This window comes from Oryctolagus cuniculus, chromosome 4 (assembly GCF_051225735.1).
Source record: "Oryctolagus cuniculus isolate XC-2025 breed Fujian yellow rabbit chromosome 4, ASM5122573v1, whole genome shotgun sequence".
Taxonomy (NCBI): Eukaryota; Metazoa; Chordata; class Mammalia; order Lagomorpha; family Leporidae; genus Oryctolagus; species Oryctolagus cuniculus.
This window is the reverse complement of record NC_142870.1, coordinates 68,154,112-68,178,222: the sequence shown is the minus strand read 5'-3', so window position 1 is coordinate 68,178,222 and position 24,111 is coordinate 68,154,112. Positions and strand designations below refer to the sequence as shown.

Below are 24,111 nucleotides of genomic sequence, written 5' to 3'. Positions count from 1 at the left end.
GATCGAATTGTATATTCAAGCAATAAGTTCCATGTCCATTCTCCAATGATTTCTCCCTTCATGAAGTGATCAGGTTTTTTCTTTGTTGATGAGTTTCCTTCCACTTACATTCATGAGGATTCTTTTTTAGCAAGTTTCAGAATTCTTAGCTCTTAAAATAAAACTTAAAGGACAAAGGGGTGAATGAAATGCTTACCTCTGTTTTACTACCAAGACCTCCTAGTAAGGATGGAACCCACAGTCCTCTCTTTCTCCCTCTTCCTCTCTCTTCTTCCCACCTTATTGACATATCATATGATTAACATCTCTGTATGTGATTAATGTAGAAAACACCAAGCTGTGACCAGGTTGTAGCTGCAGAAGGTTAAGCTCTGCCAGCAACACTAGTATCCCATATGTGAATGCTGGTTCGTGTCCTTGCTGCTCCGCTTATGAGCCTAGGAAAGTAGCAGAAGATAGTCCAAGTACTTGGGTCCCTGCGCCCATGTGGGAAACCTGGAACAAGCTCCTGGCTTTGGCTTGGTCTTGCCATTGTGTGGCCATCTGGTGACTGAAACATCAGATGTAGGAAATCTCTCTCTCCCTATAACTATACCTTTCAAATAAATAAATAAATCTTTAAAAATCAATCTTTAAAAAAATAAACCATATGCAACTTGGAGGTAATCATACAACAGGCAGGCATTACCACAATCTATGCCTCACACTGGCTATTTTTTATTATTGTTAATATAAAATCAGCCTTTTGAGCAAAAGTTGTAAATACATAGTGTAATTGTTAAGGATAGGGACAGTGCTGTACAGTATATCTATAGGACTGACTTAGCTTGCATGAGTGAAACATAAATAACATCTTGTGGTATTTGTCCTCCCTAGGCTGTGTAGCTCAGCAAGCTTTGTCAAGCGCACCCTGTACTTTGATGAGTTACACAGATGAACTACAAGTTAATTCTAGGTGACAGCCACAGCTTTTATGTTCACATTTATGTTAGACATGGAAATGAACATGCATGGAAATGAGAGTCCCATGTTTGAGTAGAGAAAGTGAATCATGGGGGGTTATGTGAATGATACCCTGGACACACAGCCCCATGGGCAGGAGACATGTTGCACCCCCTGAATTCACTGAGGAGCTGTGTCAGCTTGAGCAAGTGGTTGAATGCTTCAGACAGAGGACAATGGAATAATTATAGTACTTAGTTCACAATATCTTGTGAGGTTTAAACAGTTCCTAGCCTATAGAACACTCTCAGCAGTTGTCACCAGTATTTGTCAGTTGGGCTGTGTAATTGCTCTATTTTTATCAAGTGATCTATAGTTTCTTCTTTAAATTATTTAGTTAACAGATTAAGCATATTCATGACTCTTGTTATCTTAGTACATTCTCTAAAATTCACTTCCCTACTGGGCTATCTCATCTGTAAGTTAATTAAAGTTGCTGTCGCTCCCCCTCTTCGTGGAGGAACGACACTAAACCCTGCCTAGGCTTCATATCCGAGTCACGGCACCATTATGTCGCTCCCCCTCTTCATGGAGGAACGACACTAAACCCTGCCTAGGCTTCCTATCCGAGTCACGGCACCATTATGTCGCTCCCCCTCTTCATGGAGGAACGACACTAAACCCTGCCTAGGCTTTCTATCCGAGTCATGGCACCATTATGTCGCTCCCCCTCTTCGCGGAGGAACGACACAGGACCCTGCGCTGTTCTTTTGTCTGCTCGGCCCTCCCCGGGTTTGCTGCTGGTTCTTCCCGGGTTGGCTACCGACCCTTCCACCTCCGTGGAAGGGCGGTTCCCCCTAGCCACTTTCCCCACTTCCGCGGGGGAGCGGCACACCGCCGGCCGGCTGCACAGGTGTTCCTCTTAGATGTTCCCCTTAGATGTTCCTGGTGCATGTTGTCTCTCTCCTCCTTTATAGTCCTTTTCCACCAATCCCAACTCTGCTACCCACACGCCGAGTACGCTGCTCTCCTCCAATCAGGAGCAGGTCCTACAGTTTATTGGTTGAACTGGAGGCAGCTGTGTAGAAGCTGTTACCTCCTCTCCCAGCGCCATATTGTGGGAGAGCAGATGCATAGAATAAGTCTTAATTCCAGTAACTTAGTCTAGTCTGAGTTGCTCCCCACAAGTTGCCCCTTCCATTCTGGCCTCACTGAAAACTTCTTTGATAGAGTCCTTTATAGCTCTGGAGAGAAATGAACTTTCATCTGCTGTACTCCTTCCCTCCCCCAATCCAATCCCTTTCTCAGGTGGCTCTCTGTTCAACAGCATGTGCCAGTTTGTGTGAAAAGGAATGTTTACACACACACACACACATGCACACCCTCACATAGAAGAATAGAGGGTACTAATGTTTATATATCAGGAGTCTCATGAAGAGAAGAAAAATTAAGGATTTAAATAAAGTAATGGCTATTTTTTTCCAGAAAACAACCAGAAGCATGAAATATACATATTTAAAAGACTAAAAGATTCATAGAATGCCAAACAAGATTCATTAGAGGAAGCCAATCAATAGACATAAAACACAGAAATTAAAAATATCAAATTAATAAAATCAAGGAAGAACTAGCATTGCTGTCTAGCATGTTAGGCCACTGCTTGGGATGCCTGCCTTCCATACTGAGATCCCAGCAACTCTGTTTCTAATCCAGTTTCCTATTAATGTGTCATCAAATGCAGAAGGATGACCCAAGTACTTGGACCCCTGCACTCACGTGACAGAACAGGATGGTGTTCTTGGCTGCTTGCTTTAGCTTGGCCCAGACTTCCTGTTCCTTCATATGAGAAATAACCACTGGATCTATCCCTCTCTCTATCACTCTGCCTTTCAAGTAAGTAGATAAAGAAGTATTTTAAAAATGTCAAAATGTGCAAGACATTGGCTTTTTGGAAAAGAACCCAGAAGCACAGGAAATAAAAGCAAAAATAGACAAATGGGATTACATCAAGCTAAGAAGCATCTGCATAAAAAAGGGAACACTTAACAAAGTGAGGAGGCAACAGACAGAACAGGAGAAAATATTTACAAACTATGCAACTGATCAAGAATTAATATCCACAATCTATAGAGAGCTCAAGAAACTCAACAACCTGAAAACAAATAATCCAGTTAAAAAATAGGTGAAGGACATGAATAGGTATTTTTCAAAGGTGAAATGCAAATGGCCAACAAACTCATTAAAAAGATGCACAGGACCTTTAGCCATTAGAGAAATGCAAATCAAAACTACAGTGAGGTTTCATCTCACCCTAGTTGGAATGGATATCACCCCAAAATCAAAAAACAATAAATGCTGGAAAGGATGTAGGAAAAAAGATATTCTAATACACTGATAGTGGGAGTGCAAACTAGTACAATCATTATGGGAGACAGTATGGAGATTCCTCAGAGATTTGAAAATAGATCATATGACCCAACCATCCCACTCCTGGGAATTTACACAAGGCAAGTGAAGCCAGCATATGAAAGTGTCATTTGTGCCCCCATGTTTATTATAGCTCAATTCACAATAGCTAAAAGATGGAATCAACCCAGATGTCCATCAACTGATGACTACATAAAGAAAATGTGGTATATATGCACTATGGAATGCTATTTGGCCATAAAGAAGAATGAAATCCTGTCTTTTGCAACAAAGTGGATACAACTGGAAACCATTATGTTTAGTGAAATAAACCAGTCCCTAAGAGACAAATATCATATGGTTTCCCTGATCTGTGGTAACTAATATGCAGAGTGCAAAAAATGTAATATATATGAGAAAATTGTCATTTTGATATTTGATTAATGATTACAGCCCTTATCTATACTCTTGAGGAACAGTGGTTTTTCTGCTTAGTACTTGCTGAATTGTTTATTTAGTGGAGAGTTAAGACTGTGATTATAAAATTATCTGGGAGTATGTCATTATAAAAATTAGAAGAAAAATAAGAATGGAAAAAGGAGGGAAGGTGGAAGTATGGGCAGTAGGGTAGAGTGGAAAGTATCATTATGATCTTAAATCTGTATATATTAAATACATGAAATTTGTTCACTTTTTATAAATACTTTTAAAGGTAAAATGTCAAAAGGCAGTGTTTTGGGATACAACAATGCAATGAGTCCATATTTTTAAAGTGTTGAACATTGAATTCCATTTTTACTTTTACAAAAATTGTTGCTAGTATGTTTTTAATACACTAGGATATTCTTATAATCTATGAATAACACATATAATCTTTCATCTCCTGTAGTCCTCACTTCCCCTAATCCAATCACTTTCTCAGGTGGCTCTCTGTTCAACAGCATGTGCCAGTTGTGTGAACAGGACTGTTTACAAACACAAACACACACATCTATATCAATGGCATCATAGAGTATTCCTTCACTTGTATCTTGATTCTTTCACTCATTTGTAGATGTTAAAAAGTCATCCATGTTACTGCATATAGTTGTCCATTCATTCTTACTACTGTATAGTTTCCCATTCTATGAAAACTGCAAACCACAATTTAGCTGTTCTACAGTTAATGAGTTTTCCTTAAGTTATTTTAAATAGTCATGCAATAAACATCCTTATACATGGTTTTTTAAAGTATATGCAAGGGGCTGACGCTGTGGCTCGCTCTCTCTCTCTCTCTCTCTCTCTCTGCCTCTCTCTGCCTCTGCCTCTCTGTGCCCTTCAAATAAATAAATAAATCTTTAAAAAAGTATATGCAAAGCATTCTGCTGGGTTAATTTTGATCCTTTTCTCTGTTTATTTTTTTTACATTCTCTATTCTTAATTGTTAAATATGTAATTATTATTCTGCTTGCCCTTAATTTAAAGATATTTAAAGTCTTGGTCATAGATTTCATAAACAAAATATTTAAAATGGAAAGGAGAAAAAAATATCATTAAACATATGGTCCTCAGAAAATTATTTCAAGGCTCTTCTTCAGAAGTGTCTTTAAAATTAGGATTCCAGTAAAAGAAAAAAAATTGGTCCAGGAAGAGGCTATAAGATACAGGAAGAATAAATAACTTACCAGAATTTATTATTGCCTAAAAAAGCAGAGTCCCAAAAATTATACCGCTGTAATAAAATAACTAAATAATTCAAGAGCAGGTGCTTAGCTTAGCAGTTGAGAGGCCCACATGCCATATCAGAGAGCCTGGATTCGATTTCTGGCTTTGGTTTGTGACTCCAGATTCCTATTTAATGCACACTGTGGGAGGTAGCAGTGATAGCTTCAGTGATTGGGTTCCTGTCATTGACCTGGGAGACCTAGATTGCATCCCTGGCTCCCGGCTCCAGCCCCTGTCCAGACTCTCCATCCCAGCCGTCACAGACAGATCCCAGGAGTGAACCAGTTAATGGGAGCACTCTCTCTCTCTGCATCTTAAATAAATAAATAAATAGAATAATTTAGATATACATGGAAGGGATACAGAGGGTAGGGAATGGGATTGTGTGGGTGATCCTGTGCCTGGCTGGAAGGCTGTCTGCCTAGCCTATGCAGGAGGTCAAGAGGGCATGGCACACCATGCTCCACGGGTAAAACCTTGGTAGAGGACACAGCACACTGAGACCCACATTTGACCTGACTGCTGGCAGATTGAAGGGGCCCCAGGCACATTTCCCACACCCCCAATTCCTGTTGAGGGGCCTTGTAATTGTCAGCTAGAGAGTTCCCAGATGTGGACTAGACTCATAAGACCACCTGGAAAGCTATGTGGACTACATGACCTTCAAGCTATAGGAGAAGCATAGCAGTACCAGTATCAGCACTATCCTATAGAATTGGTGTTGCTACCCTGAGCTATCTACTCCCTTTTGCCTGCCCTATAAAAGCTTGTGCCTAACTGCTAACAAACAGACATGTTCACTGAAACCATCTCCAGTGCTTCTTGTCGAAGAACGCTGTCACCCCACCATCTCGACAGTGTGGGCCTCACAGGACAAGCCCACAGGGTTGTGAAAGTTAGAATTGTGCAAAATTATAACTGTTGGAAAATTTAAGAATTTATATTTAAAATAGGCATTTTTTGGTAAGTTAGGAGAAAACAGTGGAAGAATAAACATAAAGCATGCTGCTTAAACTAGCAAATAATATATAAGCCTAATAAAAGACAGGATGGAAGAAAAATCACCTAAAATGAAATAAAAATGGAAAAAATCCTATGATATCAATAATCACACCATACAAATAGGTTATAAACACAAAAGATACTGACTTGGGACATAGAAGAATGAACAAAAGAGGGAAGGCTCCACAATGAGATGCAACATTGCTTTGAAAATTCTTTAAAAAAAACTTGTTTACATTATTTATATAATGCTTTGCCACAGAGGAAAAAAATAACACTTAAAATTATTGGACAGAATTAAAGGAGCACAGTGTCAGAATTAATACATCAGGGGTGGTGCTATGCTTAGCGGGTTAAGCCACCACCTGCAGTGCCAGCATGCCATGTGGGTGCAAGTTCAAGTGGTTGCTCCACTTCCAATCCAGCTCTCTGCTATGGCCTGGGAAAACAGTAGAAGATGGCCCAAGTCCTTGGGCCCCTGCATCCATGTGGGAGACCTAGAAGAAGCTCCTGGTTCCTGGCTTTGGATCAGCCCTACTCTGGCTGTTGTTCATTTGGGGAGTGAACCAGCAGATGGAAGACCTTTCTCTCTCTCTCTCTCTCTCAATCTGTGTGTGTGTGTGTGTGTGTATGTAAGTGTGTTTGCCTCCATCTCTCTCTGTTGCTCTGCCTTTCAAAAAAATAAATCCTGAAGAAGAAGGAGGAGGAGGAGAAGGAGGAGGAGGAGGAGGAAAAGAAAGACATCCTTCAGGATTTCTGCATTCCATTGAGTCGTGGCTCAAGTGATTTGGTCTCTGTCACCCTGTGGGAAATCAAGATTAAATTCCAAGATGACGACTTCAGCCTGGTTTAGACTCAGTTGTTGCGTGCATTTGGGGAATGAATCAGTGGTTAAGGTATACTTCTGTCTTTCTCAGCTTCTCAAGAGTTCAAGAGTAAATACAAATACACATATATAAAATCACTGTAACTATCATTATCATATACCAATGTTGAACAAAAGGCACAAACAGTAAACTCAGCAAAATGAGAAGGATATAACAAAATTAAATGCAGAAATAAATAAGAAGGAATAATTTTTGGAACTTAATAAGCTTATTCCATAATGTGTCTGTGTGTGCAATGTATATGGATGTGTAACTGTGTGTGTCTCTGAATATATTATCTATATTAATTATCTATATTATAGTATCTACATTAATTATATTATAATATCTGTATTAATTTAGAAAATAAAGGAGAGAAACCTTTCCTTGAAACTTTTTTTTGACAGGCAGATTGGACAGTGAGAGAGAGAGACAGAGAGAAAGGTCTTCCTTTTTCCATTGGTTCACCCCCCAACAGCCACTGCAGCCGGTGCACTGTGGCTGGTGCACTGCACCGATCCAAAGCCAGGAGCCAGGTGCTTCTCCTGGTCTCCCATGCAGGTGCAGGGTCCAAGCACTTGGGCCATCCTCCACTGCACTCCTGGGCCATAGCAGAGAGCTGGACTGGAAGAGGAGCAACTGGGACAGAATCCAGCGCCCTGACCGGGACTAAGAACCTGATGTGCTGGCGCCACAGGCAGAGGATTAGCCTACTGAGCTGCGGCACCAGCCTCCTTGAAACTTTTTAACACTAAGCAGAAAGCCCATGGTAATAAGCAAAAGTTCATGGTAATAAAAATCACATATAATTATGAGAAAACAAAAATTAAACAACAGAATAAACTAAGAGAGCTGAAAATAGGGCTTATTGGTGAGGAAAGGGTGTATTTTAGTACCTGATGTTAGGAAATCTAGATCATTATATAGTAAATAATTATATGGCAAAAATATCTCAATCTTACATTTTAGGTTAAAGACTTAAATATGAAATAGACAAAATATAAAACTAATAAATGTAAGAGGATATCTTTGCAAACTTAGGTGAATAGGTATTTCTTCAATAGGACCCCAAATTCAAACCATGGGGTGAAAAGATGGATAGATTTAACATTGTTGAAGCCTTAAAGGCTATTATGTTCCCCTAGTGATATAATGGGAAATGTGAAAGAGTGCTAGCAAATGAGGAGAGGAAACCAACTTCTAGTTTGTAAAGACTGGGATATAACGGCTTTTCTGAAATAAAGATAGCCAATGAGAATCATGAGAATATATACAAGAACTTCAGAGAAGGGGAAATCTGAATGACTATCAAATATATGGACACAATCAATCTTATTTCAAAAAATTTAATTCACACATAATTGCACAATTTCATGTAGTACAATATGATGTTTTGATACATCTATACATCATTTAATGATGAAATTATGATAATTAGAATATGAATCATTTCAAAGATTTGTTATTCAAAATCCTCTCTTCCAGTTATTTTGAATTACACACTACATTATTCTAACAATAGTCATTCTACTCCATACTAGATCATCAGAATTTGCTCCTCTTATCTAAATGTAACTTACCCTCATAGTCTTATAACCACTATTCTACTCCTATATGCTCAACTGTTTTAGAGTCCACATACAAGGGAAATCATTCAATATTTGTCCTCTGCATCAATTCATTTCACTTTACATAATTTTCTTTTGGATCATCCATGTGATAGAAAATGACAAGATTTCACCTTTCTGTACATTGAATAGTATTCTATTGTATACATATATTTTCTTTATCCATTCATTCCAATGATGAGCACTTAGGTTGTTTTCTTCTCTTGCCTATTGTGAATACAGCTACAATAAACATGGAAGTGTAGATGTCTCTGGGGTACTGATTTCATATCTTTTTGATATACCCCATAGTGGTAGTTTCATCTTTACTTTTTGGAAGAGCCTCCATAGTATTTTCCACATTTATGAATACTCAGAAAAATAGAAATTAAAGCAGTCATTCAAATGGTGATGGTGGCAGAGGTCCTGAATCAGGGAAAGAATAGAAACATTCAGACATTAATATTAACATAACCTCATTTGAAATCACTACCTCACTAATTGGTTTTCATATTTAAACAAATGTTCCCATTTATTTATAAAATGATGGTTATGGATACAAAATGTAAAATGAAATGCAGATTTAAATTGGAAGACTTAATCTAAATTTGAAGTATACACAATGACAACAACAGTAACAACAAAATACCCCACATATATGATAATTACCTGGGTGAATGAGGTGAATGGCTCATTATGATCTCAGAGGGACTTGAGTTGATTCACCCTTATTCTTTGACCTGAAGATAAGGACATGCATGTATCTGTCAGATGAATACAGTCCAAACACTCCCCCTCATGGCAGTGTGGAGAATTTGTATCCAAATGCTCTTGAGAGATTGAGACACTTTTTCAAATACTTAGATCAACATAAAATGCTTCAATTACAGAACTTAAATATTAATTCTACTTAAAAATCATGAGAATAATAATCTGTGATGTGTACCATGGATGAACATAATATCTTTATTCTCAAATTTATATCTCCCTTTCTCTCTGTCTCTCACTGTCTAACTCTGTCAAATAAAAAAAAATTTATATCTCTACTCTGATTGCTCCATAAATTCCAGAGTCACATATATAAATACTTAATGAACATACTCTCTTGGATGTAAAACAGATTATTTCAAAATTTACACATTAAAAATAGAACTCTTGGGGCCAGTGCTATAGTGCAGTAGGCTAAGCCACAACCTACAGCATCAGCATTCCATTTGGTCAGCGATTCATGTCCTGGATGCTCCACTTCTGATCTAGCTCCCTGCTTGCGGCCTGGGAAAGCAGTAGAAGATATTCAAGGTCCTTGGGCCCTGGCACCTATGTGGTAGACCCAGAAGAAGCTCCTGGCTCCCGACCTCAGAACCAGCACAGTTCAGGCCATTGTTGCCATTTGGGGAATGAACCAGTGGATGGAAGATATCCCTCTCTCTGTCTCTCTCTTTCTCTCTCTCTCTCTCCCCCCTGCCTCTCTGTGACTCTGCCTTTCAATATATATATATATATATATATATATATATATATATATATAACCACCAAAACTGTCCTTCCTCTTATCCTTGACTTGAAAGAAACCCTCTGTACCTTCTAGAGAGATCTTTATAGTGTAGAGCAGATCCTTTGCCCCTGTGTTCTACCCTTCCAGGGGTTGATATTGTAAAAACTCAAATGCCCTCCCAGACCCGTGGACCTTCTTGTTTTGGTCCCCACCTCCATTCCCTAACCATTGTTTCAAGCACACTGACTTTCTCTTTCTTGTTGGAATGCATCAGGTTCATTCCCATGTAGTCACTTGAACCAAATATTCCTTTTTTCTGAAACACTCTTCACTAACAATTTCATTTGTCTTACTCGGATATCAGTTGAAATGTCATCGTCTCAGAGAGAAGACCCATAGCTCTTTCAATCATCATTCTGTCTTATTTCTACAAGGTTCTTATCACTGCTTGGTATTTTCTTGCTTCCTTTTATCTTTCCACTATCCATTCCTCCTTATTATGATACAGTCTCGCAAAGATGGGCAACTCCTATGATTTGGTGGTGTCTCTTTCATCCACACTAAGAGCAACGCATCGTAATGTAGAGATATTCAAGCAGTATTTTTTAAAAATTTATTTTATTTATTTGACAGAATTTCAGAGAGGTAGACAGACAGAAAGAGAGAGAGACAGAGACAGAGACAGAGAGACAGAGAGGTCTTGCATCTGCTGGTTCACTCCCCAAATGGCTGCAATGGCTGGAGTTGAGCCAAACTGAAGCCAGGAGCTTCTTCCAGGTCTTCCATTAGGATGCAGGGGCCCAAGGACTTGGGCCATCCTCCACTTCTTTCCCAGGCCACAGCAGAGAGCTGGATCAGAAGTGGAGCAGCCAGGACTCGAACCAGTGCCCATACAGGATGCTAGCACTGCAGGCCTGGGCTTTAACTCGTGGCACGACAGCACCGGACCCTTCAAGCAGTATTTGTTGAAAAATGAAGGGCTATTTTACTCCATTAGTCTTGTAAAACAAGGTCACTTTATCATGACTTTGTCAGTTAGTAAACCTGAGTCCCTAAACAGTGCTGTGAAGTTAGATGCTAGATACCATCAGGTATTAATCTCTGGTCCCCCAGCTGCCTCCCTTAGCTTAAAGATTCCTTGCCCTGGTTTTATAATTGAAAATCAACTATTTTAATAAAATTAACTCACTGAATTGAGGGAATGGTGCAGTAGGCCCTACCAGGTCCCTAACAACTTGACCCAGTAGTTCATTTGGTTCCCTATAAATAACATCTTGATGTTCAATCTTGTCTCAAGGAGTTTCTTGTCCAGTAACTAAAGGCCCAGTAACTCCAAAATGTATGTTGCCACCAAATTGACCGAAGCTCACTTTGTCATCAAAATTCCCTTAAAAACAAGGTATTATTGACCAATCAAAGCAAGGGCATGACTGATCAACCAGGCACCCAGACATGTGCAGGACAGTACTTCTGAATTCTAAATTCAGTCTGTAAAAACTTTCACCCATAACCCCTCAGGGAGCCCCCAAATTAAGTGACAGCTGCCTGGATCCTTACTTTGCCTTGCACAGTGAATACTTACTGTCTTCCTCCAACCCAGTGTCAGTGGCTTGCTGCATATCCGGCAGTGGGCCCAGTTTGGGGGTTCCATAGCATCTCCTCCAGCCAGTTTTTGGAGACTTATGTCAGCAGACTTAACTCAGTCCCAGTCTCAAGGATTTTCAGCACTCAGTGAATTCCCTCCCATAACTTGTCTGGGGTCCATATTCTGTCTCTTAAGGAAGTCTTTCTTCAGTAACGAATCTTAAATTCAATTTACCATAAGCAAATGATTAACTAAAAGCCTACCTTTCTAACAATTTATAATTTTAATATGGCTTTATGCTTAACTGTAGAATTTACCAAGTATGTACAAAGGAGTTTTCCCATCGTGTTTCTTTATATGAAGAATTTTGCTAGAGTACTAGGATTTTTTAAAAAATATTTTAGATTAGCCATATTTTACCCACCTTCTTACCTCAAACAAGTAGGAATATAACACCGTTTCTTCTTTCTTTTTTGAACAATGCAGAATATGATCACGCCAATAAATGAAATGCATAAAAGTGTTATGAATCCACCAACTACAGGTAAACAACAAGTACCTAAAAAACACAAGGCAAAAATGTGTACATGTATGCTCCTTTTCTTACACACTATACTGCTCTCTTGCTTGGTACTTTCAATCTGCAATGCTTTTCTGATTTTCCATTGTATTGTTGACATTCAAATTGACATTATAAGAAAAATTGCCATAGTCTAATGTATAAATGAATGTACTAATGTATATTCAAACTGCTACATGTATTTAAAAGATTGAGATACATAATATTTAATGTCATGCTATCACTCCCAAGAATAAGAAGATGTAACTACTTAAATATTCACTATGGGAAAATGTTAAACAAAATATATCACTTGATGAGTGTATTATTGAAATAGAATTTCCAAAGTCTATAATAATTTCAGAAAATAAATTTAAAATAATAATAAATATTTAAGATTAATGTGCTAAGAAAATATGACAACCATTTTATAAGAGCCATATACACTAACTGGGTGAGTACTTTAATTAGGTACAAATGAGAAATAAAATCTCTGTGATATTAAGGAAATCATCTTAAGGAGCAAGTAGGTGGCACAAATGGAAAATATATTCATTTTTGACTACAGTGCCTGAACTCATACAAAAAAATTGCAAAATTTTAAGCATAAACACTTTTGAAAACAGCTATTATGACTATAGTTGTCCTAGCTTGTATTATAGATGCCTTTTCTCTAGGTAGCCCTGGGAATATAGGTACTCTTCAGCTTACCTCCCAATAAACCAATTGTAATTGAAAACTATAAGTCAAAATTTCATTTAATATACTTAACCAGCCAAACATCCTAGATTAGCAGCCTAGCACAGTATAGCTTATTGTTTGTTCACCCTCATGACTGTGTGGCCAGCAGGGAGCTACAGTTCAATGCTGCTTTCCAGCATTGGGACAGAGTGCCATACTGCATACCACCAGCCCAAGAAAAGATTAAAATTCAAAATCCACACTGTGGGGGCCAGATTTGTGATCCAATGGCTCAAGACATCACCTACCTGCCATCACCCAACATTGGAGCACTGATTTGATTATTGGATACTCTGCTTCTTCTCCAGCTCTCTGCTAATGAGCCTGGGAAAGCAGTGGAGGATGGCCCATGTGCTTTAGTCATTACAACTCATGTAGGAGACTCTGATGGAGTTCTAGGCTCCTAGCTTCAATCTGAACTACTCCTGGACGTGAAGGACATTTAGCGGAAGTGCACCAGCCAATGGAAGATCTCTTTCTCTCTTTGTCATTCAGCATTTCAAATAAATAAAATAAATCTTTAAAAAAAATCCACAGTATGATTTTTACTGAATGTGAACACTTCAACATTACAATATTTTCTTGATCACAGGTGTTTTGTAATGAACTACTTCTTTCATAGGCCTCTAGTACAGATTACATTGAAGGCAATGTAGAGTTTGAATTCAGCCTCTAAATATCTTTTTGGAAAACAGTAATTTTTAATGATTTAAAAAAGTTTGGAAATTGTAGATTTTTCTTTTGGTGACTGAGAGGATACTCATTAAGAATCTTAAGGTCTCTCTTTAATTGCAAACAGAAAAATGGGCTTTTATATAAAATGAGTAAGTGTGTTCACAAAAGTTAATGGTCAATGGGGTATTTGTGGGTTGGGAAATAATAAAGTAGAAGGATATATCTGCAAATAGGTCTGTTCAATTTTTTTAAAGATCATTTATTTATTTGAAAGGCAGAGATACAGAGAGACAGAGGCAGAGAGACAGACAGAGAGAGAGAGAGGTCTTCCATCTGCTGGTTAACTCCCCTGATGGCCACAACAGCTGGAACTGAGCAAATCTGAAGCCATAAGCCAGGTACTTCTAGGTCTCCCACTCATGTGCAGAGCCCCAGTACTTGGACCATCTTCCACTGCTTTCCCAGGTCATAGTAGAGAGCTGGATCAGAAGTGGAACAGCCGAGACTTGAACCAACACCCACATGGGATGCGGGCAGTACAGGTGGCAACTTTATCTGATACACCAAAGTGCTGGCCCCGGGTCTGTTTAATTTGAAAGAAATTTGAGAAAAAATTTCATGGTAAAAATAAAACAATGACATGGTTAATCGGAAACTTTCATTATACCAACAAAGGGGAGTACCTCTATAAAAAGACTTCTCACATAAAAAAAGAAAAATCAGAAGCCAAACCATCCTTAGGTTGGAGGCCATTTGCATAATTTACATTTTTCAATGTAATGACAGTTTAATGGAGAGTCATCATTACAATTATAAATGTTTTTTCTTAGACATATCATAAAAGTGAATATAGTTGGTCCTTAAGGAAATTTGTGCTTGCATTAATTAGGATCAGAGATTTACGTCTCTAAAATTTATTACAAGATTAGCAAGGAAGAATCCTTTTCTGAACTGATAACTTATTTCTTTACTTCCATTTGTATCTCAATAGAGTTAAATTAGCCATAATAATCCAGCAATGGATTGATGGGAAATATACATGCTATTCAACTGGCATATTCCCATTTTCTGAGATGAGGAAATGTTCAGGAAGAGTACTGACTAATTTCCATTTCAGAAACAGATATAACAAAAATATTTACCTTTAATTCTTCTTGAGATTGCATGAAAATTATAGTAACAAGAAGAAAAGGGTTAAATGCAAAACATCAGACAGAACAAAAAAAATGTGGTGAAAAAATGTGAAGAAACAAGCTTATGGAAGATGTCAAGTGGACAGAAGGATGATCTGTGAAGGCTCAGGACAAAAGAAGCTGCAGTCTCCTGATGCACAAGGCAGATTCATCTGCAGAGAGAGATATCAGCAGGACTTGGAGAGGCTCAGGACTCTGAGGGCAACAGAGAGGGGAATGAGCAGTGCACTTACAGTTTGAGTTGAAAGCCCCCATTTCTAATATTCCAAAGTACAACTTGGATAGCCACATGCTTATACCCTAGCCAAAAATGTAAAAAGGAAGTTAACTTATTGCACATTCTGAGAATAGCTAGAGCAGTAGAGGTCAGGGTCCCAGAATGAAGGTGTTTACACTCTGCCTTTTAAACCTCCAGTATAGGCTCACCAGGAACTGGAAAAAGTCTGCAATCCAAGGAATGGAGCCTGAGTAAAAGAAACAGAAAATTAAAGTGATAGGAGGGGGAGGGAGTTGAGAACGTGAACTAAATAAATAAGGAAGCCAGATAATTATGATACCTCTAAATTATTTTTCCTGGATACGTTTGAGAAGATATTAGTTTCTTAAAACAAAAGGGGCTAGTGCTTGATCTAGAGATTGTGACACTTGCCTGACCTTCAGCTCTTGCCTCCAGCTCCCCACTAATGCAGACCCTTGAAGGCACAGTGATGGCTTAGGTGATTGACTTCCTGTCACCCACATGAGAGACCTGGAATGGGGTCAGAGCTCTTTGCTTCAGCCTGGAACATCTGCCTCTCTGTTGACTGGACAGGCTGGCAGGGCAGAGAGAAACCTCCACACCCAGCAACTGTGGGAGCCTTGCATGCAGACACTGGGGAGACTTGGTGGTTACATGAGGAGGTGCAGGTTTTAGCTGGGTTTCTGGGCAATCACTGGGTGTGGCTCCACATACTTGGAGCTTCTTGGTTGCCTAGAACAGATCATTGCAGTGGGAACTGTTCACAGTGAAGACTGCAAAGATCATTTGTGGGGTTCATATGGTGACATGGAACACACGTGGGGCCAACACCTAGGCATTGAGATCTGCCATGACCAACATGGGTGTCACTCTGGATACTCATCGCACCCTGGGGCACTGACCAGAGCTTCCTGGCCATACCTACCACACACCTCTTGGTATTCACTGAACATGCAGTCTACCAAGCCACAGAGGCATAGCTCAAAGATAAAAGCCATCAGAGAAAAAAAATAAAAAACAAAACAAAAATCAACTACACAAATGCCTAAAAAATAAATCCAGAAATTCAAGAAAAAAGAATAAAGGGCCCTAAAGCAGGCTAATTTTTAAGTTGATAATTTTGTAGGGTCCACACATAATGTTATAAAGTTCCAAAGGCCCTTGGCAGAAACAAAGGATCCTCATGCCTGAATTAAAGGATTAAAAAGTAAACGAAACTAAAAATATCTTTAGGATAAACAGAAAATACTATGCTATCAAAGAGAAAATGCATTAACATCTATTATTACTTTTACCAGATTGGCATTTGACTTCTCATCAGCAACAATCAATGGCCAAAAACAATGGAGAAATACCCTAGAAATTCTGAGAGCATAAGAATGATTGATTTAGAATTGTATAGTTATCAATCACATGTAAGAGCATTCTATGAATGTAGTATAGACCCAGTGGCTTGTTGTCATGCCTACTACAGTCACCAGGGAAATTGCCTGTTATTCAGATTCTACAGTGTTGAGTATTGGATTCTATTTAAACCATGTTTTACTAGTCTGGAAGATAGAGGATGATGGAAGGGTATTTTGTGCTAGCCTGAATGTACTGTTGTTTTATACAAGTTTCATTTTGTGTTCGTCTTCATTTTGTCCTTTATTCCAGAGACAGCTTAATTCTGAAATTGATGAGATGTTCTAGGCTGACTTGAGATGGTGTTTAGTCTACATCTAGATTGTGTTAGACTGTTCATGCCAGTACTCTTCTAAAACAGGAAATGTCTCTGTAACTCATTGGATTCAACATCATTGATGATTAGTGATGCTTTTTCTTGACTGATATGACTAAACTATCAGAAATTTTATCTGTCTCATTAGTTCCCAAAATACAGATTAACAAATAGCATCATACTAAAGTGGATTTATTTAGTATTCTCACCCCACTCACCTCCCATGGAAATTTCAGAAAGATATCAGACTGGGAATTAGATGTCCTGTAGTTACTGCAAGCTGTGTCAACAAATGGGATCCTGGAAAAGTCATTAGCTTGTGCTTTCACATAGGTTCAGCATGGAAAGAAAAGGGTACACAGACATACTCTAATCTTCTTTAATTTGTAGTGAACTACTTGCCTTCTCAACGTATATCTTAAAGGAAATGCTTAACTCTACCTCATTACATAGTCTATGATTTGAAGTGTTGCTTTGTGAATAGCAGACACAGTGTGATTAGTATTAGCTAGCTTGCTCATCTGACCTTGCTGTTAGCTTGATTCACAGAAAATGCTTATTATAACTCCAATAGAGAATGCTTCTAATCTCTTTGCTGTACACTCTGACTGTGAATTTCCTTGTGTGTCCTTTAGATAAGTAAATTCTGATTTTCCCAAGTGATTCATGTCAGCCCATCAGGGCATACTTACTACTAAAATTTGTCCAGCTGTGGTCATGCAGCTTGTCATGTGAAGTGGGAGGGACACAAAAGTCCCAGGGCTGTTACACTGGATGTTTCATGGGAATTCACCAGTGTGACTGGAAGAAGGGAAAGGGAGAAGCTATTATATAACTCATTTTTTTAAAAAAATTTATTTGACAGGTAGAGTTATAGACAGTGAGAGAGAGAGACAGAGAGAAAGGTCTTCCTTCCGTTGGTTCACTCTGCAAATGATCACCACGGCCGGCGCTGCGTGAAGCAGCGTGATCTGAAGCCAGGAGCCAGGTGCTTCCTCCTGGTCTCCCATGCAGGTGCAGGGGCCCAAGCATTTGGGCCATCCTCCACAGCCTTCCTGGGCCGCAGCAGAGAGCTGGACTGGAAGAGAAGAAGCCGGGACTAGAACCTGGCACCCATATGGAATGCCGGTGCTGCAGGCGGAAGATTAGCCAAGTGAGCCACAGCCTGTTACTCATTTTGTCTTCTGACAACCCACCATTTGAAAAGGCTAAGGCCTTAACAGAGGAGGAAACTTTTAAATGGAAACACATACATGTTTTCTTTAACTTCCTGGTGCTTGAAATGTAGCCCATTAATTTGAAGCAGCATCCAGAAATAAAGACCAAGGCATGACACCGGACATGTCTTTGATTACAAGGCTCAAAGAAATAATGAATAATATGAAGAAAGAGCAGAAATGAGAACTCTATAGGCTGAGTGGTTTGCAGTTCCACGGCAACCCAGGGCAACTTTTTTTTCCCAACAGAGATATTTGAGATTATACATTCTTAAAAATGGCCTTCAAAATTAATGACATTTTTCTCTGAAACAGAAGTTGAGAGAACTGGTTTCTGTACAAATGCAGTAAATGAAAAAATAGAATTCTGCAGGTAGAAAAAAATGATTCTAGAGAAAACTAGGAATGTAGACAAAGAAATAAAATGCAACAAAAAGGGTAAATATAAATGATTATTTTCATAAACCACATCAATTGAATGCAACAATAATATATTGTGGTATTTCAATATGAGTATATACTGCGGCTAGTGTCATGGCTCACTTGGCTAATCCTCCACCTGCGGCACTGGCATCCCATATGGGCGCCGAGTTCTAGTTCTGGTTGCTCCTCTTCCAGTCCAGCTCTCTGCTGTGGCCCAGGAGGGCAGTGGAGGATGGCCCAAGTCCTTGGGCTCCTGCACCCACATGTTAGACCAGGAGGAAGCACCTGGCTCCTGGCTTCGGATCGGCGCAGTGCCGGCCTTGGCGGCCATTTGGGGAGTGAACTAATGGAAGGAAGACCTTTGTCTCGTCTCTCCCTCTCACTGTCTATAACTCTACCTGTCAAATAAAAAATGAGTATATACAAAGAATCGGCATGCACAACAACAACAGCAAAAAGATCAGGAGCTGATGTAAGACCATTGCATTGTCCAGGGAGTAATGAGAGTACAAAATATGTTAGACTTTAATAAGTCAGAGAACTATATTAGGACCCACCACTAAAAGTAATGTATATTTCCCCCACAATTAATAGGTAGGCAAAATGAAGTAAAAATAAATAGGGGCTGGTGCTGTGGTGTAGCAGGTAAAGCAGCCGCCTGCAGTGCTGGCATCTCCTTTGGGTGCTGGTTCAAGACCTGGCTGCTCCACTTCTGATCCAGCTCTCTGCTGTGGCCTGGGAAAGCGGTAGAAGATGGCTCGAGTCCTTGGGCCCTTACAACCATGTGGGAAACCTGGAAGAAGCTTCTGGCTCCTGGCTTTGGATTGGCGTGGCTCCGGCTGTTGTGGCCAATTGGGGAGTGAACCATTGGATGGAAGACCTCTCTCTCTCTGCCTCTCCTCTCTCTATGTGTAACTCTGCCTTTCAAATAAATAAATAAATCTTTGAAAATAAATAAATAAATAGTTAACCTCAAAGAATCAAGAAAAGATAAAGGAACACTAAACAGATAAAATAATAGAAAATGAATCAAAATTTGGTGGATTAAAAGCCCAAATATCAGCTTTATAGCAAATATACAGAGACTAAAACTCAAATGTTAAAAGATTATTAAGTGGAATATAAGAAAATTATTGGAATATTTCTTTTTGGCTTCTACTTGTAGAATTTTTCTGTAAAGAAAACATCTCCTGTTTAATTATGGTTATGATCCAGAAGAAATACAGCTGACCGAGCTTGGAAAAAGGAGAGCAAGGAGAAGTGGGTAGCTAAGAGAGACTTTCTGTGGTGGATGACCAAGAAGCAAGTTTATCCATGCTGTTGAAGATTGAGGAGGGAAGTGGCAAAGAATAAAACTACTGGGAGGAAAGGGGTGGGGGAAAGCTGACTATGGAATAAATGATTCCAATCTTCAGTGTTCATGGCAAAAATGTAGTGAGAAGCACAAACAAAAAGATCAATTCAAAATTTCCATCGGAAAACAGTTGCCCCAGGGAACACAACTCCAATAGTGTCCATCTTCATTATCTGAACCTTTCAACCTATTACACTGATCCACAAGTTCAAAAACAGGTAATTACATAAGTCCTTCTGTTGGTGAATTTTAAAGGGAGATGCCTATTTCCCCGGTTGACATATTCCGTTCTACTTACATTCTTGTCCTACTGACAGAGGAACAATAATTTCTTCCTTCTTTAAAGGGTGATCTAGGTGCACAATCAGATGTTGGAGTCCTAAGGACCTCAGAGTCTCCAAGGAGACAATGCACGTCTTAGTGACAGTCACCGTGCCATTGGCATTCAGAACAAGCTGCTCCTCTGGTGGTTTAACGAGGGCTTGTGATGGGAAAAGAGCGATTTGAGGAGCAGGTTTTCCCACAGCTGAGTACAGAACATTAAGAAAACCTTCGGGATTCAGCTGGAGCTCTGTTCTTAATGCGGATACAGCTGAGGCAAGAAAGGAGAAACAGAAATTAAACATAGAAGTACCTCCCACCACATTCCTATGTTAGAGACTAGACTTGCCTAAACTGCTACTTGAAGTCGAAATGTTGAAAACATACCCCCTGGGATACCTCTCATTGCTTGTTACAAAACTCCCAGTATCATTTCCCATACCCACAGACAGGCCCTCCAAATTGAGGTAAACAGTTGGCGTCTCAACTTTCATGGAATCTTAGCAAGATATAAACTCCCAATACCTTAAATTTATAGCAACAGAATAAGGGAGACTGTGACACTGTCACTAGCCCTTAAACATTTTGTCAGTCTGAAGCCTGGGAAATCTTTCTTCTCTTAGAGACTTAAACTCCTCTCTTTCTCCTTCTCTACCATCTCTTTTTCTTTTCCTCTCTTTTCCCAATTCTCTAGTGAGAAAATTCTGATGCTCTTTGTGAATTTTACACACTGGATGAAAGCCAGTGCAGCATAGCTATGTGAGAGGTTGAGGATCTGGTGTTGTGACGTAGCGGGTAAAGCCTCCACCTGCGACACCAGCATCTCATATGGGTGACAGTTCAGATCCTGGTTGTTCCATTTCTCATCCAGCCCCCTGCTAATGTGTCTGGGAAAGCAGCAGAGGATTGCACAAGTCCTTGGGCCCCTAAACCCACATGGGAGACCTGGAAGGAGTTCCTGACTCCTGGCTTTGGACTGGCCCAGTTGCAGCCATCACAGCTATTTGGAGAGTGAATTAGCAGATGGAAGACCTCTCCTCTGTGTCTCTCCGTCTCTCTCTCTGTAACTATGCCTTTCAAATAAATACTTTTTTTTTAATGAGTTGATTGAAAATCTAAAAGGCGATGCCTGGTTTTATAGTGAAAATGAGCTAATCACATAAGCATTGTTGGCTTCCACCTTTGCCTTCTGCATAACAAAATATGTGGCCTCTCTGACATCTATTAGTCTTTTCCTCAGTATAACATTCTTTCCCTGTTCACCAGCCTTAAAAGACCACAACCCCATGACTTCTGCCCCAGTAATTTGAGCCTACAGAAAACACTGATATACTTAAAATGTTAAGGCAGATTTGTCCTCCACGGCTGCCGTGTGGAAACACATTAAACAAACATTTGTAGCAGGCTTCGTCTTCAAATGTCACTTCAAGAATAGTTATGAATGAGGAACTGGGTTCGATGCTCTTGCAACGCAGCCTATCTGTGTATGGCGGAAGGATCTTCTCTCCATTTTTACTGCTGTAAGTGGCAATATTTTGTGGCAAAGAATCTTGGATCTTCTGCCAGGTAATTTGCACAACATCTGCTACCGTTGTTAAATTGCAGAAAATAGTCACATTTCCTCCCAAAACAGCCGTCTCGTTATTTTTATGCTTTATCCTATGTGAAGAATCTGAAAATAAAATCCAATATTAAACAAGCATTTATGCTAGCCTGCTTTACCCATATCACAGTACTCATCTCCATAAATTAAAATTATCATTTTATTTGCCTCCCTTGCTCACTAGGAAATTAACTCCTCTATCTCCTCACCACTGAATTCCTTGTTTCTAAATGTATTTCTGGCGTGTATTACCTAAGCAATAAATATTTATTGAGCGCAAAAATTTAGAAACCATTTAAGCAATATACAATAAGCATTGTTAGCTTTCTTAAAAAACTTTTTAGTTAACAGATCACAGGATAAGAATACCATTAACTGATCTGAACAGGGAAGGGTGTGGTGGTTATGGTCATATAACTCAAACATATGAGCAGAATAAGATTTATCCTGAGATCTCTATCAGAAACACTGATTTTTCTCAATCCTTTGCTCCAGTGTGTTTAGATTGGTAGGATACTTCAATTTCTGTGTTGGTTGAGACACAAATTGTTAATTTTTCACAGATACCACCTGGTAGCAGAACAGGGCATGTGGTTAGGTTAGTCTCTAATATGAAGTTAAAGTGGAATTTTAAATTTTTCTCCCATGAGAAAGAAGAGTTTTGTAAAATGTGTCTATTAAGTGCAGTGTGTGTGTGTGTGTGTGTGTTCAAAGTGCCACTGATTACAAAAATTAAAATTAAAAGAAAAGAAAGAACACAATTTACCAATATTCCTTCCTGCAATGAAAGGATGATTTAATAATATTTAAATTGATCAATTTAAACTACCATATTAAGGAAAAAATGATTAAAATAACACGATTATTTAATAGATTCAGAAAAAATCATTTGATAAATGTCCACACCTATTCATGAAAAAATAGTAGCAAACTAGGATTATGAGAGAATTTCCTTTACATAATAAAAGGAAACTACAATAACTCCTTGGCTAACATTACATGCAATTGTCATTGCTTCTCCATTGAGCTCAGAAACAAGACAGAGATTTCTACTGCTTCATCCCTTTCTCTACAACTCCTGACTAGAAATCCTGGCTAGGCTAATTAGCTATAAAAAAGAAATGGAATGAATAAAGATTGGAAGGGATTAAAGTAGAATTTTTTTCCAGATGACATGATTGAGTACAGAGTGAATTACAAAACTCTATGGACAAACTGTTAGAATTCAGAAGTCAATTCAGTAAGACCCTGGATCCAAAATAAATGTCAAGATTGTCAGTTTTAGCTTCAACATGTAAGAGCTTAGAAGTTAGGGCCAGTGTTGTGGTGAAATGGGTTGAGCTGCCACCTACAAAGCTGGCAACTTATGTGGACACTGGTTCGATTCCTGACTGCTTCACTTCCAATCCAGCTCCCTGATAATGCACCTAGGAAAGCAACAGAGGGTGGCCCAAGTACTTGGGCCCCTGCACCCATGTGGGACACCTGGATGAAGCTCCTGACTCCTGGCTTTGGCCTGGCCCCACCCCTGCTGTTGAGGCCATTTGGGGAGTGAATCAGCAGATGGCAGATCTCTCTACCTCTCTGTCCCTCTCTTTCTCTGTATCTCTGCCTTTCAAATAAATAAAATAAATCTTTTTTATAAAAAAAAGAACTTGAAAGTTAATCCACCCATAATAACATAAAAAAAAGCTGAACAAGCTAAAAAGATCTTATCATGAACTCCTCAGAGAATTGAAGGCAAAGGGCAAATCACCACCCTGAAATGTGGAGCAAAAGTAAGTACAGAGAAGGAGAGCTGAGATGAGCTCATTTAGAGTATGTAAGGAAAAGGCACACAGATCAGAGGAGGCAAGATACGGACTCACAGCCAAAATGAAGAATATATTCACAGAGATAAATGACCAACTGCCAGCCTGCACACAGACTGAACACGTGGCAGAAGACCCAGCCCTCAAGAGGTTGGGCTTTTTATATCTCAGGTGGGCTAGTGGTCTGGAGGGGAGGTGGGAGGCGAGAGACGGAGGTGAGTTTCTCCACATAGGTTTGGCACCTGGTTTTCCAACCTGGAAAAGAATGCAGAGGGTGGGGTGGGGAACAACACAGTGTGTGAGATCCAATAGATTTCCTTGAAAGAATGCAGGGATTTGGAATAAATTTGGGGACCTCCAAGGATGCAGGGGTAAAAGGTAAATTCCTGGCAAGGAGCTAGAATGACTCAGGCTTATGTACTTTTCCCATCAGAGTAAAAGCCACTGGAGTCAAAAAATGATAGGAACATATCAATGGTAATTTTGATGAATTGTCAGAAACTGAGCATCAAGGGACTTGAGAGTGACAAATTCTCCAGGGCAATAATCTTAGGGAGGCCATATCTGTGGGTCTCACCTCTCAGATCCTTGTCAAATGAATAGCCAAGAAAAATCACCTTGTATCTTTGGAAAAGGAAGGGAAAAATTA

The 24,111-nt window shown here is 39.3% G+C and overlaps 1 protein-coding gene across 4 annotated transcripts in view; it reads right to left on the bottom strand.

Moving 5' to 3' along the window:
- Nucleotides 1-24,111, bottom strand: part of LOC100349682 (OX-2 membrane glycoprotein) — a 107,312-nt gene that overhangs the window by 75,581 nt on the left and 7,620 nt on the right. For 2 of the 4 annotated variants that reach the window (XM_070073173.2, XM_089330797.1), the window contains exons 2-6: nucleotides 21,382-21,720; nucleotides 20,026-20,319; nucleotides 12,040-12,166; nucleotides 9,197-9,267; nucleotides 8,257-8,953 (exon numbers count right to left, since the gene is read on the bottom strand). In XM_070073173.2, the coding sequence (XP_069929274.2) occupies nucleotides 9,222-9,267; nucleotides 12,040-12,166; nucleotides 20,026-20,319; nucleotides 21,382-21,720 (806 nt within the window). In that variant the 3' untranslated portion in view covers nucleotides 8,257-8,953; nucleotides 9,197-9,221. Of the gene's footprint in view, nucleotides 1-8,256; nucleotides 8,954-9,196; nucleotides 9,268-12,039; nucleotides 12,167-20,025; nucleotides 20,320-21,381; nucleotides 21,721-24,111 lie in introns of those variants that run through there. The other 2 variants (XM_089330798.1, XM_089330802.1) reach the window with 2 other exon arrangements.